The sequence below is a fragment of the Manis javanica genome, chromosome 8 (assembly GCF_040802235.1).
Source record: "Manis javanica isolate MJ-LG chromosome 8, MJ_LKY, whole genome shotgun sequence".
NCBI lineage: Eukaryota > Metazoa > Chordata > Mammalia > Pholidota > Manidae > Manis > Manis javanica.
The window spans coordinates 121,385,555-121,404,699 of NC_133163.1; the positions used below are offsets into that span (position 1 = coordinate 121,385,555).

General features: G+C 38.4%; 1 protein-coding gene across 3 annotated transcripts in view; it reads left to right on the forward strand.

Moving 5' to 3' along the window:
- REC114 (REC114 meiotic recombination protein) overlaps window positions 1–19,145 on the forward strand; it is a 64,572-nt gene that overhangs the window by 39,912 nt on the left and 5,515 nt on the right. For 2 of the 3 annotated variants that reach the window (XM_073212156.1, XM_073212158.1), the window contains 2 exons: window positions 8,014–8,097; window positions 17,223–17,435. In XM_073212156.1, the coding sequence (XP_073068257.1) occupies window positions 8,014–8,097; window positions 17,223–17,435 (297 nt within the window). The remainder of the gene's footprint in view (window positions 1–8,013; window positions 8,098–17,222; window positions 17,436–19,145) is intronic. The other variant, XM_073212157.1, reaches the window with a different exon arrangement.

Genomic DNA, 19,145 nt, shown 5'->3' on the forward strand with positions numbered 1-19,145 from the left:
TGGGCTCTCTAGTCTCTTCCATTGGTCTATGGGTCTGTTCTTGTGCCAGTACCAAATTGTCTTGATTACTGTGGCTTTGTAGTAGACCTTGAAGTTGGGGAGCATAATGCCCCCAGCTTTATTCTTCCTTCTCAGAATTGCTTTGGCTATTTGAGGTCTTTTGTGGTCCCATATGAATTTTAGAACTATTTGCTCTAATTCATTGAAGAATGCTATTGTTATTTTGATAGGAATTGCATTGAATCTATAGATTGCCTTTGGCAGGTTGGCCATTTTGACAATATTAATTCTTCCTAGCCAAGAGCATGGGATGTCTTTCCATTTATTGGTATCTTCTTTAATTTCTCTTAAGAGTGTCTTATAGTTTTCAGGGTATAGGTCTTTCACTTCCTTGGTTAGGTTTATTCCTAGGTATTTTATTTTTTTTGATGCAACTGTGAATGGAATTGTTTTCCTGATTTCTCTCTCTGCTACTTCATCGTTAGTGTATGAATGCCACAGATTTCTGGGTATTAATTTTGTATCCTGCAACTTTGCTGAATTCAGATATTAGTTCTAGTAGTTTTGGAGTAGATTCTTTAGGGTTTTCTATGTACAATATCATTTCATGTGCAAACAGGGACAGTTTAACTTCTTCCTTGCCAATCTGGATGCCTTTTATTTCTTTGTGTTGTCTGATTGCCGTGGCTAGGACCTCTAGTACTATGTTGAATAGAAATAGGGAAAGTGGGCATCCTTGTCTTGTTCCTGATCTTAAAGGCAAAGCTTTAAGCTTCTCGCTGTTAAGTATGATGTTGGCTGTGGGTTTGTCATATATGGCCTTTATTATGTTGAGGTACTTGCCCTCTACACCCATTTTGCTGAGTTTTTATCATGAATGAATGTTGAATTTTGTCACATGCCTTTTCAGCATCTATGGAGATGATCATGTGGCTTTTGTCCTTTTTGTTGATGTGGTGGATAATGTTGATGGATTTTCGAATGTTGTACCATCCTTGCATCTCTGGAATAAATTCCACTTAGTCATGATGGATGATCTTTTTGATGTATTTCTGAATTCGGTTTGCTAATATTTTGTTAAGTATTTCTGCATCTCTGCTCATCAGGGATATTGGTCTGTAATTTTCTTTTTTTGTAGTGTCTTTGCCTGGTTTTGGTATTTGAGTGGTGCTGGCCTCATAGAATGAGTTTGGAAGTATTCTCTCTTCTTCTTCTCTTTGAAAACTTTAAGGAGGATGGGTATTAGGTCTTCACTAAGTGTTTGATAAAAGTCAGTGGTCCCATTCTGGTCCAGGGGTTTTGTTCTAGGGTAGTTTTTTGATTACCAGTTCAATTTCATTGCTGGTAATTCGTCTGTTCAGATTTTCTGTTTCTTCCTTGGTCAGCCTTGGGAGGTTGTATTTTTCTGGAAAGTTGTCCATTTCTTCTAGGTTATCCACCTTGTAACCATATACTTTTTCATAGTATTCTCTAATAATTCATTGTATTTCTGTAGTGTCTGTAGTGATTTTTTCTTTCTCATTTCTGATTCTGTTTATGTGTGTAGACTCTCTTTTTTGCTTGATAAGTCTGGCTAGGGGTTTATCTATTTTGTTTATTTTCTCGAAGAACCAGCTCTTGCTTTCATTGATTCTTTGTATTGTTTCTATTGTCTCTTCTCGATTTGATTTACTTCTGCTCTGATCTTTATTATGTCCCTCCTCCTACTGACTTTGGGCCTCATTTGTTCTTCTTTTTCTAGTGTCATTAATTGTGAGTTTAGACTGCTCATATGGGGTTGTTCTTTCCTGAGTTAGGCCTGTATTGCAATATACTTTCCTCTTATCACGGCCTTGGCTGCGTCCCACAGATTTTTATCTAGAGTAACAAAATAATTGATGAAGCTAACTTTCTCTTTATCGATGTGAACAACAAATGAAAAAACTATCACTTTGCACTACTGATGAAATTAATGGGTCTAGGCCGTGAGGATCAATAGCTGCTGGCTTCATTAGAAAGGATGAGAAGACGTTCCTATGGAATCACACACCCCACCTTGGATTACTCTTGCAAAATCTGGGTCCTTTACAGAAAAAAAGTTTTGCTGATCCCTGATCTTGAGACTAATGACCCATTTTTTTCAACAAAAAAATTGCGGGGGTTAAGAAAAAGAGATGAAAGGAAGAACCAAGAGTTCATAGAGAGAACACCAGTCACCACAAATGTGGGTCTTCTTTGGATCCCTATTCAGAAAAATGAAACAGTGTAAAAAAATCAGAGAAATGTGAAGTGACAAGGATACTTGATTTTAAAGAATTGGTCATTTTTAAAGGCATGATAGTGGTTTTATGGTTGTATTCTAAGAAGAGTCCTTAGCTTTTAGAGATACCTTCTGAAATACAGGTGTCTGGGTTTGCCTCAGAACAATCAGAGGAGTGGGGATGATTCTGTGTGGTTGTAAGTGAAATGAGTGGCCATGTAATGAAAATTATAACTGGAAGATGGTGCCTGGGGGTTCACCACACTGTTTTTCTATTTTCTGTATTTTCATATATGGTTGGAAATTTATATTACAAGTTAAAAATAAATCAATTATTTCAAAACAAAAGTTTTAAAAAAATTGGTTCAAGGGCCATTTCCTCAGGGCCTTGTAATCTGAAGCCTCTTCTGTGATTCTGGGGAGACATGCAGCTTCCCACCCTGTTACTGTTAAATGGGTATTTAATTTCCCCACAGCATCAGTCCTGAGGACAGGGGCCGTGCGTGCGTTAACTTGGGCCCCTAGTGACCATCACAGGACCTGGCACATAACCCAGTACTTAACAGACCCTTAATATGCATCAGGACTTTTCACAGCATATCATGATTTCTAGATGGGAAATCCCATCTAGAATTTTTCCCATGTAGATGGGAAAAAAAACAAACCTGAATCTGATCAAGCTTCTTGTACTGTATATTTATTATAAATCAGGTAGAGTATGACTCTTGCCGTAACTGAATAGGCGTGTTAGTTTGGGCTGTCTGAGTCTGAGGCAGGATGTTTTATCGTAATGCCGAGTGTGGAGTACTTCCTTCCTGTCAGTTGTTTCTTCTCCAAGCCCAATGTAGTGGAAATATCCACATTCAAATCTAAGATCAAAACCTAATCCTCAAACCAGCTGTAAATTATTTATTATGTATCTTTTTGCTCCCTTTTTATTAGCTTAATAAGTAACAATTGATTATGATTATTGAAAATTTAATTTTAAAAATCCCAGTCCTTATGCTTGCTTGCTTCTCTCTGTACATTGTTATCTTCATATTCAGTAGCAGCTACTTTACAATAGGGTGTTTCCTGTTTTCAGTGTAATTTGAACCTCCCAAACCCTGAGCTCCAGGGAAAGTGAGTCAGAAACACAACTCTGAAGCTTAACACAGGATCTTTTTTTTTTTTTTAATAAATCACGCGGCACCTAAACACCTCACATCCATCAAGAAACCCTTATGATACCCTGGGCTTGGGGACTGGGTGGATTGTCAAATGGTTAGTCATCAAGTTATTTTTGTAACCATATTCTCCTATGCTATTTTCCTTTGAATTGGGGTATTTGTAGCAGGTGCGGGTATTTTTTAGTTATTCCATAAGAGTAAAATGCTGTTTTCTTCAAAGCACTTATGATCATGTCTGGCATGGTTTTAAAGCTGATTGACCTGCCTAAATCCCACTGACCCCCAGGGTGCCCTTCTGGTTTGCTTGTTCAAACTGGAAGCTGAAGTCAGACCTGAGAGTGGTCTGAAGCACTGGAGAAACTAGCTCAGTGGTGGAGCCAGCAGAAGGGGAAGCAGGCTGTCACAGCGAGGACACAGACGGCTTCTCCACCATCCTTGGACATCACATTGTCTACAGCTAATCTCTGCATCCGTTTATTTGGGTCCTTTTCTCCCTTCTTTTGATGGCTTTCTTTTTGTATTTATGGTTGCTCTTATTATTTATGATTAAGGGGCCAAGGGGAACAGAACATGGATAACTAAAATATAGAAATGAACTTCAGAGTTTTTTTTACCAACTCCCAAGACATTAGGATGAAAAAGCTCTTTCTGAATCTTGAACAACAGTAAAATAAACATAGCTGCTACCTGCATGGGGCTCATGGTCTGGTGAAACAATAGACATTAAGCAAGTAATTACTACAAACACACACAAACTATGGTAAATGCTGAGAGAAAAAAAGTGGAGTGCTATGAGGAGATGTAATACAGTGACCCAAGAGAGATTAAGGGTGAGATGAGCAAAAATTAGAGATTAATCCCTAATCAGGGGGAAGAGGCAGAGAGAGAAGATACATGTAAGGCAAAATGGTTTAGACAGATGGGTGAGGAAGCCATAAAGTGGTGATTCAGTTAAGATAAGGTGTCAGGGAGGAAGGCCACAGCTTGCCCCCCATAGCCTGGCTCCGAGTCCTAACCTGGGTGGCTACTGGGCTGATGCAGTAGTATTTGCTAAACATTTTGATAGTTGCTAAACATTCACAGAGTAATAAGACATATCCTAGAACCTGCCTTGCTCTGCTTAGGGATTCTTCCTCCTTCTAATTGGCGACAGAGAAATGTCACTAGTTATGATACAGTATGATAAGTACAAGGCCACCCTGAGAGAGCACAGAATTCTGAGAGGTTAATCAGCTTTGCCTTGCGGGGAATGGTTGAGACAAAGCTGGGCTTTAAAAGATCAGTGATAAAGGAAGGACATTTCAGGAACAAGCTGTACACTGAAATCAAGTGTGAGAAGTGTGGCACATTTGCAGAACTGCACGGAAGTTTAACATGGCTCTACTGCAGGGTATATTTGGGAGTTGAAGGACGTAATCACACATAAAAGGCAGAAGCCAAATGTTAGAGACTTACATGCACTGGGGAATTTGGACTTTATCCTGCAGGTGTTTCTCGCGGTGGGGGTAGGGGCCGGGCGGAGGGGATGGCAGGATGGCATGGAAAGGGAGTGACTTCATCAGACTTGTTTTACAAAGACTACTCTGTCAGAGACGTAGTATATATTGAGGAATTGGGCCTGAAGGAAAGGGGACCAGTTAGAGGACAGTACAGTAATTCTGGGGAGAACTGGTGATGGCCTGATGCAGTAGTGACACTGTAAACAGCAACAGTCAGATGAAAAAGCTGTTTGGGGACAAGCTCTTCAAGGCTTGGGGATTGACTGGTGTTGAGGGAGGAGTGAGGAAAGGGGAACCACACATGACACCAACTGATCACTAGGGTGACCAGCCTGCTTGTGTGGTGCTCCGTGGCATCAGGAGTGGCAGCGTATGTGGAGAAAACTGCTGAGTTCCAGGCTGGGCAAGTTTGCCTGGAGAGACCTATGGAATAGCCAGTGACGGTGTCTCATCGGCCCAGACTGACTAGTGATAGGAAGAGGCAAGCTCAGGCCTGGACAGAGTTCATTTCTTTGCTATTAAAATAAACATTCTAGAATAGTCAGGATTTATACAAGGGTTGTAAAGATAATACAAGAGTTCTTGTAGACTTACCATTTCTTTAGATCCTCCTTCCACCTCATTCCTTGAGTTTCTGCCGTATTGAAATGGGTATCCTTGTTTGCAAAGATTCCCAAGTACATGCTAAAGAGAGGGTCATGTGATTCAAACCGAAGCAATATAAAGACATATGATAAAAATCTTACTCCAACCCCTGCCTGCATCTGCCCTGCTCACTTCCCACTCCCTACAGATAACTATTTTGATTAGTCACTAGAATACTAATTCTTCTGTTTTTTTAATGTAAATATGGGCAAATAATAAAAAAATACACTATGTGTTTCCTCCCTTTCTTTTACAAAAGGTAGTGCATTATGGACACTGTTCTGTAGCTTGCCTTTTTGCTGAGCAATGTGCCCTAGAGGTCAATACGTTCGGAACTGTACTGTCTGAGGAGATAGCTGTAGGCTGTGACTACTGACTCCTTAAAATGTGGCTGGTGCAACTAAAAATCAATTTTAAATTTAGATTTAACAATGGAAGCACTGTAAAATATTTTCCCATTAAATCAACTTTATTGTTTTGACAGGACTACATTTCACTTTAACCACTAAAAATATAGCATCCAAATTGAGATGTGGTGTGAGGTTAAGTGTAAAAACACACACTGAATTTCAAGATCTAGTTTACATTCTTACTTTTGTACTATTTTAATGTTTCAGTGTTTACATGTTGAAATACTATTTCTGATATGTTGTCTTAAATAAAATACTAAGGTTTTACCATTAAAAAATTATTAAATATGACTATCAGAAAATTTTAAATTGCATATGTGGCTCAAATTCTCTTTCTACTGCACGCTGCTGATACACGCATAATGGTATTTTTTACGGTTGTGTCGTATTCCATTCTATACAGTACAATGCTTTATATAACCAGTCCACTAATATAAATACTTGAGTTGTTTTCAACATTTTACCGTTAAAAATGCAGAAATGCTTAAACCTGTCTATGTGTCACTTCCTATGTGTGCAAGTTGGTCTGTGATATGAACCCCCAGTATTGAGGTTGCTGGGTGAAAGAGTAAATGCTTTTGTGATTTTGATATTGTCAGCTTGCCCTCCATCACAGCTGTGCCAGTTTGCACTCCCACAGGCAGTGTGTGAGTGCCAGATTCCTGAAATACTGTCATTTTAAATTACAGTATCTACATGGTTGGGACATAACATGGGTTTTGTTTTTTGTTTTGCTAATTCTGAGAGTTTTAAGAAATCACAGGTGTTTGCCTTTTTTTTTTCATTTTTAAAAAGATCTATTGATAAAACTCTTAGAATTAACATTGACCCTTTTTTTTTCTTGACATGAAAATATCAAGGAATCAATCCAGTTTCTCCAGGCTATAAAGTTCCAGGAAATTGCAACTTTTATCATACTTAGATTTAGGAAGACGTATTTTGTGATGGTTCAAATGGATAAGTGACAACATTGTTTTCTAAGAGCTGGAGATCTCTCCAGTCCCCCCAGCAGCCTTCCCTGGCTATGGTGGACATGCACTGCAGGTTTGCATCCCGTCAGTTTATCATTCCCTGGGTTCACTTTACTGGATTCTAAACATATTTCATTTTAATGGGCTGAGAAAATCCACTGACAACATAGTTGGAGCTTAGTTTTTTAGTGTTCATAATTATTAGTCCAATTATATTTACTTTATTAATAAGTTGCAGAAAAGCTTACTTTTCCACATTTAGGATCCAACTGTTATCTCTCTCTTGAGACTTGTGTGCCCTCTACTGCCCTCTTTGCCTTTTTTGTTTTTTTCCAGATTAAAATGAAGAGCTAAACATTCAGTATCCAAAAACAAATTACTTCAATTTTTCCATTCATAAGAATCTAAAAATAAGATTCTCATGAACAGAAATCTCACTACAGTTAGGAATGTGTCAGATAAAAAGCTAGTATAGGGAAAAAGAGAAGGGGGGACATTAGGATTAGCATGTATAATGTGGGGGGGGCATGGGGAGGGCTGTGCAACACAGACAAGACAAGTAGTGATTCTACAGCTCTTACTACACTGATGGACAGTGACTGTAATGGGGTTTGTGGGGGGGACTTGAAGGGGGGAGCCTAGTAAACATAATGTTCCTCATGTAATTGTAGATTAATGATACCAAAATAAAAAATTAAAAAAAGCTAGTATAATAGAAACCATTGGCTTTCAGGAATGTAAACTGATATTTTGGCAAATACTTGAGGCACAGAAATACATTTTATAGCAAATATGACTATGGATGTTTACTATCTTTAATTTACTGACTTTCAATCTGAAAAGATTACAAAAAGGAATACAAGCTGAGACTATTAATGTTGACCACACCGGAAAAGCTAGGACACTAGGACACAGGACTTACTGGAAGGATCATCCTTGGCAGTTGGTGAAACTGAGACATTCAACTGTGCCTAAGTTACAGAATGAATAAATATACAACTTTCTAATAGGAAAGCAGCCACAGTTATTCCTGTCCCTTTCTGCTGCTTTTGCTAATTTTGCTTAATTATTTTGTTTCAGGAAGGGTTTTCACTCATTGGTAGCAAGAACTGGTTGAAGATTGTAAGACGCATGGATTGTCTGTTGTTTGGAACGACGATAAAGGCAAGATGCTGTGTGTGTGGCCAACTGTTTTTAAGCAAAGGATCATACGCCTCTCATCTTCTAAGTGTGTATAGGGAGGGGGGTGGGAGCTTCTTTTTGCCAGCGAAATGGTGCTGGGAAGAGTACATATGTTTAAAGGTTTGCATTATGAACAGAACATGAAACAAGGACTGCCCAGAGGTGGGAGCCTAGTTAGGAGGACGTTGCTGAAGAGCCAGGGTTTTGTCTGATCCGTCAGTACCTGCCTAACAGAGCTGTGTGGCCCCTCCTTACCCCAAACACAAATTGGGAAGAGGTGTGGATCATCATTATTTGTCTTGCAATTTAGATGTTTAAAAGCTGTTTATATTTTGAATGCTTCACTGAATATGTCTTTTCATTTTTCCCCTCTTTAATACTAAGAAAATTTTGCCATTTATTTGCTTTGTAGCTATATTAAACATAAAGAATGATCCTCATCAAAGAAATATGCAGACTTATCACCTGGACTACTTTTCTTTCAGATATAACTATAAAAACCAGTCTGTTGATATCCACTGAGTAGATAATATTGAAATTTAGGTGAAAGATCCTAATTTTTAATGGCCTCATAGACTGAGAGTTGGAAGAGGTCTTCAAGAGCATATCATAGAAGTGTCTTAACCTGGGGTCTACAGGCCCACTAAAGGGTCATCAGAGAATTCAGTAGGTCCATGAACTTGCACTGGATGTTCACTGACCTCTAGTTGAAATTTATCATTTCCTTCAATTAGGAATGTAAGGCATCAGACCACAGCAGCAGTAGAGCTTTGCACCGGGAGAGATCATACATATTTTCCTATCACATTACAGTTGTTTCAGACTTAATGTCATTTATGTTCATCACTACCTCAAAATTTTGGTGGATATTATTCCTGCTAGACCTTTTTATTGAGTACATTAATAAGGAAACATGTATTGTTAGTTCACAAATTAGTGTTTTAATATTACAATACAGTATTCAGTATAATTGGATTTCTTTATAATCTTATGCATTTTGTGATTAAAAACGTTATTCTGAGAATGTGTCTACTGGCTTCACCAGACTGCCAAAGGAGTCTGGGGTACATATGCAAAAATTCAGAAACCCATTTTCATTTAATGTGTAAGAAAACTGAATTTGACTTAAGCATATAACTAACCATGGTTCTAACTAGCTTTCAGAGAACTGGGCCACCCACTGGTCTTCCGACTCCGAGCCCAGGACTGTGTCAGGATGAATGAATATTATATGTCTTTTAAAATTTATACCATACCAAATGTCTGATATTTGGGTTTTCCTAGTTACGTATTATTAAAATTTCTAACTAGAAAGGCCAAAATAAAAACCATAATTTGACCACTCAAAAATAATTATTAACATTTTGAAGTTTTTACTAGACATATATATCATATCAGGTAGGGTACTGTTCAGATGTATGACAGAAAATCCAGGACTAGTGGTCCCCAAAGACAGGGGCTTATATTTTTCACTAAATAAGAAATCCAGAAACAGGCCGTCGCTAGCATTGGCTCAGCAACTCCAGTGCCAAGGTCACCACCATCTTTGCAGTTCCCTCGGCCTCTCCCTCACATTCACAAAACGGTTGCTGCAGCTCTACTCTATTTCCATTTAAGGAAGACCCAGCCTCATCTGTCCCTTTTATGAGGAAAGCATGAACCTCCCTCTGAGGCTCTCCACCTCCCCCAGTCCCCAGATGTCTGCTTATGGTTCATGGACCAGAACAGTGTGATGTGGCCACCCCCATCTGCAAAGATTAGCAATACGAGTGTCTGGCCTTTCCTGCCTCTGGTGTGAACTGGCTCATAGCAATTGAACAGGACTGCCATGTAGATAATTTCTAAGTTTAGGATTGTAGTATACAGAGTGCTTTTTGCTCTGATTTCTTGTCATGTATAACATTACATCAGGAACGTTATACCAACTCATTTCTTAATCTTCGACAACATGATTCTTGGTAGCCACATAGTATTTCATTGCTTGGATGCACCATGATTTAGTTAACTAATTCCCAATTTTTCACTATTCTAAAACCTTTTGATTTTCATAAGGACTTATTTACAAGATTCTTGAAATAGAAATCCTAGATCCAGGGACATTTATTTTATAAACTTGCCCTCCAGAGAGGTGGTCTTGTGTTTCTACAGCACTCGCAATGTGTAAGAACGCTTGTTTATCCAAATCCTCTCCAAGGAGATATCATTTAAATTAAAAAATTAGTTTCCAATTTGATAGGCAGAAATGAGCCTCTTTGTTTTATTTGCATTTCTTTGAAAACATTTTTTGTGTATTTCATCTGCATTTCTTCTGTGAATCATCTGTCTGCTTTTGTCTAAATTTCCTCTTCAAAGTATTTAGACACTGTATGTGTAGAGATCACATTATATAGAAATATAATTTGTGAAGTTATATATCTTATATTTGTGTATATATTACATATTATACATAGATTTTTTTAATAATTAAGGTTGTGTTACTATTATTGTGAATAGTGAAAGATATTTCTAGCTTATTACTGGATTTTTAAAAATTTATATATATATTAGAATAATTTAAATTAGCTTCCTTACTAAGCTTTCATTAACTCTGATACTTTGTTAATTTTTAAATTTCTAGGACAGGAATTTTATAATCCACAGGCAGTGATCATTTTACTTGAGCACTTTATCCTTCCCACCGTTCCCAGCTCCCGGACTCACCCTGGCCCCCGGGGCACTGTAATCCCGCCGGAGCGCTGCCCGTGGTGTCTTGCTGACTTGAATGGGGAGGGGTGTTCTGGCATCACAACACTTCAGGATGTCGACTGGATATTCTTTACCATGTTAAGGAGTTATTATCTACATTAGAGTTTATTTACTAATACTTTTATCAGGATTACATATTAAATTTTCTCAAGAGCTTATTTTTTTTGACACTAAAGCTTTTTGACACCAAGATGATGATTTTTTTCTTTGATCAATTAGCTTGATATATTAATGCTGAATGAACACAGAGATTCTTCTGTTCGCTGTACCTGGCAAAGTGTTTCTTTAGTGTTTCTTTCCTTGGATAACTTTTTGTTAACCAAGTATTACATAACCAACACCATTGTTTAAATTGAAAACTGGGAGAAGTATATTGAAATAAAAATTCCACTCATTCAATAGCAATTTAATATAACAAATTCTGTGGCTAGTGAAGATTATATTTCTTTCTTCCCTGGCTGAAATAAGCACACTGCGTACGTCCTGCCTGCTTGTAAATTGGGCGTCCTTGTTTTCAGTAATTTTGATCAAAATGGTCCTGGCCGGCTGACCAACAGTTGACATATAATTCCGTATCTGAAGGACTTTGGCTCAAAGGAGTAAACCTAAACCACTGTGTTCTTTACTTTTCACCTCTAGTAACTCACCAAAGAGTTTTTTCATGATTTTGTCTGGCCTAGGTTTTGAGTATCCCCTCTTGGTTTCAAAGCCAAGAATCAAAGAAAAGGCTGAAGTCCCTTCTCTGGTTCAGTCCTTTTCTGTACCGTCCCCCATTTTCTACAGTAGAAGAATTCACTGCTAGTTGTGGTTCAGAAAACTGCTTTGGTTGAAGTCCTAGTGTTGATAGGAAACTTCTTACAGATCTAAGTCATGAATCTAAAACCAAAAGGAAAACCAGGTGGGTTCGTGAGACCTCCATCTTCTTGGCTTCCCTCCTCCCTGGTGCTAACTGGGCCCCGCATCTCCCACGCGTGTCAATACCATGTTACATCAGCTAGAGTGCCTGCACTGGAGAATCTCTGTATGGAGGTGCCATTCACACCTGTGAATAGAATTCAGTGGGCCCAGTGCCTCCCAGAAGGTGAAGCCTGATTTTCTTGTGAGTACACTGTTAAATAAAAATTCTGCAATGTCCTAAATTAAGTGAACAGAGAATGAGGGAAAGAGAGAACAGAGAAGAGGGAAAGGGAATGTAATCAGTCAAAGCCATGATAGGCCGTAGCTGACGAGAAACGTCACATTTCTGGAAGCAGTCACTGCAACAATCGCCTAGAAAGTCCCCAGAACGAACACATCCCCCTTTCGCCTGATCAGTGTCTGACCATCATCAACAACCAATCCACGAGTCTCCCCTATGGACTAACCACCCATCCTGGACGTTCCCCGCTTCAGTGAGCTGACTTTCCTTAGGACATGTTGTTTCCGTGAACGGGCCATGCTGCTGGTGAAGCAGAGACGCCCCGTCCCAGGACTCAGTCCCTCATCTAGCATCTATCAAGTCTCAGTAAACCCTTTTATTTGAGAGATCTCAATCGCTAGAGCTTTTGATTTATCAACATGAAGACAGGTGTAAAGACAAGCGCTTACATTTAACTTGTTTCTTCAAAGAGTCTGTGTAAAAGGGAATTTTCTATTAGTTGTAATAACTTAAAATTAAGTGTTTTGGGATGAAAGGACAAAAGAGAGAATCTAGTCAATAGTTACATAGCGTCTGTGTTTACAGACAGTAACTATGCTTGTTGGGGTGAGGATTTAATAATGTGTAATTGCTGAATCACTATATTGTATACTTGAAACCAATATAATGCAGAATATCAACTATACTTCAACAAAAATAAAGAAATTGTTTTGAAGTAGGGTGGGAACAATTTAACCATGTAAGCTACAACTTGAAATTCAGTAATTCTGAGCTAATCTCCTTAGACGATTTTAGAGACTGTATATTTGGTATTCTTGGCTCTTAGTATATACTTGAAAACTTTTCATTCACTGCAAAGAGCTCTCTCTGACTTTTAATTATGGCATAAAAATAAATCTCATCGACGGGTAAGATTCCTCAAGGGAGGAACAACCTAAGACAGGCACAGTCGCAGGGGGGCCATCAGGTGAGAATTTGGGGATCAACAGAGGTGAGGCTCAGAACCTCACCCCCCCTGCTTTGAGAGAAATCTTCTGCATCCGTGGATGTCTTGCTGCCCTTGTCTAGCCTGGATTAATGCTTGGTCCATGGGCACACACCTGATCATCTGATCATCTACATTTGCCTTCTTACAGCACTAAACTATGTTTTCTACCTTTATCTTGCATCTACCTACCACTTCAGCATTTTATTAAAAATAAAAATAATAATAATAATAGGAGAAATGTGGGATCAACATATAAATCAAGTACAAAAATCAAATGAATATTCATATTTGACCTGATGGTTTATAGGTCATATTGCATGATCAAAACTGAAAGTTTCTGTGATGAATGCCCTTGTACTGTTCACCATGTAAGAATTTATTCACTCTGTAAGAATTCGTTCACCATGTAAGAACTTGTTCGTTATGCTTCAGAAGATTGGAGACTGACGAGAGTTAGGCTTGAGATAGATTAATGATTGTACATTGAGCATTGACCCCCCTATACTGAATTTTATTGTTGTTAACAACCATTTGATCAATAAATATGAGAGATGCCCTCTCAAAAATAAAAAAATTAAAAAAATAAATAAATAAATCTCATCGATATTTTCAACCTATTTTCAACCTGTCGACCTGGCGGCAGGTTTTCCACTGTGGCGCCCCATGGCCTGAGGACGCGGAATGGGGATAGAGCTCGTTTTCAGAGTTTTCTTGATGTTTCTTAGTTCTATCTGTGGTCCACATGCCTTGAAGTGGTATTTCTGGCTTTGGACGATAAGCGCAAATTCTATCTGAGAATTTTACAGAAGCAAACATGGAGCGCGAGTCCAGGGAGCTGTCAGACATCACAGCGTCATTTCTCAGAATACATTCCAAAGAGACTGGCTCTCCAAGCTCCTTACATATACTCACCTGTAGATGCCTCTAAACTTACACAGTTGCTCTGAGATTTTTCTGCCCTACTTATTCACTTAACAATAGTCTGTTTCTGCCTATAGCTTTTCGTCTAGCTACGAGGTACAATTTTTAATGTAACTGCTCTCTCAAAAGGTTAGATAATTACAGAATCAGCAATAGAAATAGCTCACTCAAAGGTACGTCCTAGAGATGCCTTCATATATAGTCTAAACTGGGGTGAGTTGGAAACAATTATCAACAAGAAATCAGCTCAGTTGCACAGAAGAAGATTCATAGAATCAGCAGAAACCAAATGTATTGTTCTCTGATCAGTTCTTTTCCCTTCCTCAGGGAACATCAGCTTTCAATGACTCTTGATAATCTGGGGATTATTCATTCAAGAGAAAAATGACTAAGGAAGTGAATAGGCAATACATAAAAATGCAAATGACCAGTGAACGTAAGCAAAACATTCAACCTCATTTGTAATCAAAGAAATGAAATTCTAAAAAATCTGTTAACCTAACAGGTTAAAAAAAATTAAATAGAATAAGAATGTCCAGTGTTAGAGGCTGCGGGGAAATAAGCAGACTCTTGGTGGGAGTAAGCTGGTATTATCTGCCCCAGGGCACTTGGCATCAGGTATAAAAATGCACACATCTCTTGACTAAGCAAGTCCGCTTTTAGTACATTTATGTACAGAGAGATATGTATAAAAGTGCTTATCAAGCTTTGGGGTTTATAATAGGAAAAACAACTGGAAACAATGTTTGTCTGTAGGGGGCCAGTTAAATAAAGGAGTACTCTTCAGCTATTGAAAGTAATGAAGTACTTCTATTTTTATATTTACTGTTAAGTAAAAAGTTAGATCACAAAACAGTGCCATTTTAAAAATTGTGTGTGTGTGTGTGTGTGTGTGTATATATATAAAGCCTGTAATATACATTTGTGTATATCACAGTATATCCTTTTGTGGGTATATATTAGAATATATCCTTTTCATATTTTTTCATTGTTGGAGAGGGTAATGATAACTGACTACTTTTATATTTGGGGGAAAAAGTTACACAAACCAAGTGAAGAGAAGTCAGTAGTGGCAGCAGAGGGGTAGTGGTGTCTGTTCTTCTAAACATGACACCTTATCCATTGCTTCGCGGCGCCAAGAGTTTTCTATAACCTCAGTATATGGCTTTGCTTGGCAGCTTCATCTAAAAACTTAAATTGTATAAATTGTGGACAGGAAAAAATCAAGGAATTTTTGCTTACAGGAACTTGCAGGAATTGTTAACTGTGGTTACACTTTCCAGCCAGCAGTGTGATGTATTTAATAAATGAAAAAGTACTGTCACTGTGCTAAGCCAGCATCTGAATTTCTTTACAAAGAAATTGAACAAAGGTACCCAAGTATGCCACCTGTACTGACATCTCTAAAGTAGGCAGAGTATTAGACTAGAAAGAGAAAACTACTTCTAAAATAATGGGTTTATCTTTACTGTTACAATTAGTTCTATTTTTTTTTTGGTTTTATTTTTATTTTAAGAGTTACCTTAAATATTTCACCACAAATATTTAACTTACAAAACTTAAAAGTTGAGAAGTATCTTCTTTCCCCTCTCAAAGAAAACAAGGACCTTGGAATACAAACTCAGATCATGATCTTCTTAGGTCACATTTATACTGTTCAATATTATCATTCTATCTTTATATTGTAATCTGTCAAATTAGGCATCATTTGTTTAGTTTTATTCCATCAAGCTCTATTCTGTCCTCCTGGTTTATATATTGACTTTTATGCCAGTACCTTACTGACTTGAGTAGTGTCTTTATACCAATTAGTGTTAGAGGTCCTTTCTTTCAAAATTGTTTCAGCTCTTCTAGATACATGTAAATTTTAAAATCAGCTTGTCAATTTCTACCACAAAGCCTGATGGTATTTCTATTGGGATGGTATTGAACCTATGGATCAGCTGGGGAGAACTGGTATCTTAGCCACACTGTGTCTCCCTATCCATGATCATGACTTATCTCTTCATTGTCTTTCATTTGTCTCAGAAATATTTTACAGTTTTCAGTGCACAGTCTTACACATGTTTTGTTGAATACTTAAACTATTTTTACACTATTTTAAATTTCAATTTCTAATTGCTGGTCACTAGCATAAAGAAATTCATTTTTATATATTGACCTGTGATTGATTCTAGGGTTTTGTTTGGTTTGTTTTGTTTTGTTTTTGAGAGGGCATCTCTCATATTTATTGATCAAATGGTTGTTAACAATAAAATTCTGTATAGGAGAGTCAATGCTCAATGCACAATCATTAATCCACCCCCAGCCTAATTCTCGTCAGTCTCCAATCTTCTGAAGCATAACGAACAAGGTCTTACATGGTGAACGAATTCTTACATAGTGAATAAGTTACATGGTGAACAGTGCAAGGGCATTCATCACAGAAACTTTCGGTTTTGATCACGCATTATGAACTATAAACAATCAGGTCAAATACGAATATTCGTTTGATTTTTATACTTGATTTATATGTGGATCCCACATTTCTCCCTTTATTATTATTATTATTTTTATTTTTAATAAAATGCTGAAGTGGTAGGTAGATGCAAGATAAAGGTAGAAAACATAGTTTAGTGCTGTAAGAGAGCAATTGTAGATGATCAGCTGTGTGCCTGTAGACTATGTGCTAATCTGAGCTAGACAAGGGCAATAAAACATCCACGGATGCAGAAGATTTCTCTCAAAACAGGGGGGGTGAGGTTCTGAGCCTCACCACTGTTGATCCCCAATTTCTCACCTGATGGCCCCCCTGCGGCTGTGCCTGTCTTAGGCTGTTCCTCCCTTGAGGAATCTTACCCGCCTCTGGCTAACCAGTCATCTTCCGGGGCCACAATTAGTTCTATTTTTAAACTTACAATCAAATAAGTCTGATGTAGTTGCCAAATTTTTTTAATTTTAACTATGTCTCTCCTACATTTGCTGATTTGCCAAGGGATGTAACTTATACAGCAAATTAAAGGCAATATGTGATTTGAATTTAGTATGAGGAACAGCTCCCAAAGTGGGGAAGAAAATGAATTATCCGCTTTTTCTACACCCATGTTAACAATCTAGTGTAACTGTCCACTGTGCGTACTGCTTCCTCTCCGAGCCAAGGGGAGCACCCACACCACCACAGGAGACAGAAGCAAAGCCGTATGACAGGGGTCACTGGCGTTAATTTTGTTTTATTAAGGTATCATTGATACACAATCGTACGCTCAGGTTTCACATGAACAACACTGTAGTTACTACATTCCCCCTACTGACGATAATTTTTGATGTGTCAAACAGAGCAAGAGTCGCATGTTCCGGGTACAGTTTGGTGGAGCATCAAAGGAAGAGGCGCTGGAACACTGCTGCAGCTGCGTGCGGCACCTGGCCCAGTACATCCCCGTCCAGGTGCCCGACGGAATCAGCCAGGAACTCAGGCCGAGTACCGGCCCGCTGAGGGCAGGTGGAGGCCCAGGGGAGGGCTGCGCACAGAGCGCCGCACTGCAGTGCGCAGTAAGTATACGAGCTTGTGGGCGTGCGAGAACCCTGACTAGGTAATGCTCTGCGGGGGCCGAATCACAGCGGAACTTGGAGTCTGTCAGGTTTGTAGGTTCAAAGGTTTCTAATGTCAAGTGACTTATTTAAATTGAAGGTTGATCCTCATTGTAGCCACCTATAGTCCTAGAAGTTAGATGAGCTGAGAGTGCCAGCTGTATTCTGGGTGTTGCTATAGAACAGTGGTTCTCAAAGTCTTGTCCACAGGCCCTTCCCTGAAACTTTTCAGAATCCACAAATGCAACATTATTTTTGTAATAAGACATTATTTGCCTTTTGTACTGTGTTGATACTTGTGTTAATGGGACAAAAGCATTGTGAACAAAGCTGTTGTTATCCAAGGACGAATCAAGGCAGGGGCATGAAACTGTCATATTCCTCGCCAGTCACTCACAGTGAGAACAAACAGCACAGCCTGCGTGCTGAACCCGCACGATGGCTGTCTCACAGGTAAGAACCCGTGTGACCATTGAGAGCGGAACCAGCCTCTCTCCATGGAACATGGGTGTTGCTTCAAAGAACAACAGACAAACTGTGGTCATTCAGAGTTGGGTATTGGGTGGACATTTTCTCAGATGAGTGAAATGAGCCTGTCATTTCAGGAAAACAACTGCTGGTATTTATCAACAATTATGAAATAAGGTTTTCAAGCGAAAATTACAATCTTGGAAAACTTGTATCTGCCACTTGAGTTTCACATCTTCCTAAGACTTTTCTGACGGTGCTACTAATGGAAATGATTTTGTTTTATAATTACATGACAAAATGTTTCAGCATTTGGACAATCTGTATAGTCCAGTGCCCCAGTATTTCCAAATGACCAATGGGTGATGCTACAAAATTCTGCATGCATAGAAAGTCCATTCCACAGTCCATTCTGTGTGAAGCAGATTTTCTTCATATACTTCAACCAAGGCAACATGTGTCAGCAAATTTAATGTAGAAGTAGACAGAGTCTGGCTGTCTTCCATTAAGCTAGATATTCAAGAGATTTGCAAAACTCACTACATTTTTGTTTTAGGAAATAGTTATTTCACACGAAGATGTTTTTAATATTAACATGTGGGTTTTTAAATTAAAAGATTCTTAATTTCCAAAATATAAATATCAGGTAGACATAACTCAAACAAAAGCTGTCTGAGGGTCTCAGTAATTGAGTATAAAGGGATCTTGTGATCAAAAGTTTGAGACTCATTGTTAGAGAATTTCTCCCAGAAGTATCTATTCTGGCACTGCTGTGGCATAGCCCCAAAGGCTGCTGTACTAGCATAAGCATCTACCTCTGTTCCCGAGGTGGAAATGACAGTTTCAGGCTGGCCTTCTATTTTCTACTTTGAGAACTGATTTTTCAAACCTGACTTTCTATCACTTCATCCTATTAGTTCCCCTTAAACTTGCTGAACTAAAACAATTCATTTTTGCTGTTTTATCACCAAGTTTCTTGTCATTCATAATTTATCTAGGGTGAACATAAATTTACATTATTTATCATAAACTTTTTCTTTAAACATAATGCTGTATGATTTTCTCTTCAATGTGTTGAGTTTGCCAAATCAGATTTTGTATTTTAGAATTCTTTCCCTTCATTTGTTTCCACACGAGGATGTCTAGGGGCTAAAGCTGCGTTTCTTACAAGTTTCAAATATTTAGCTTCATCAGCTTCTGCTG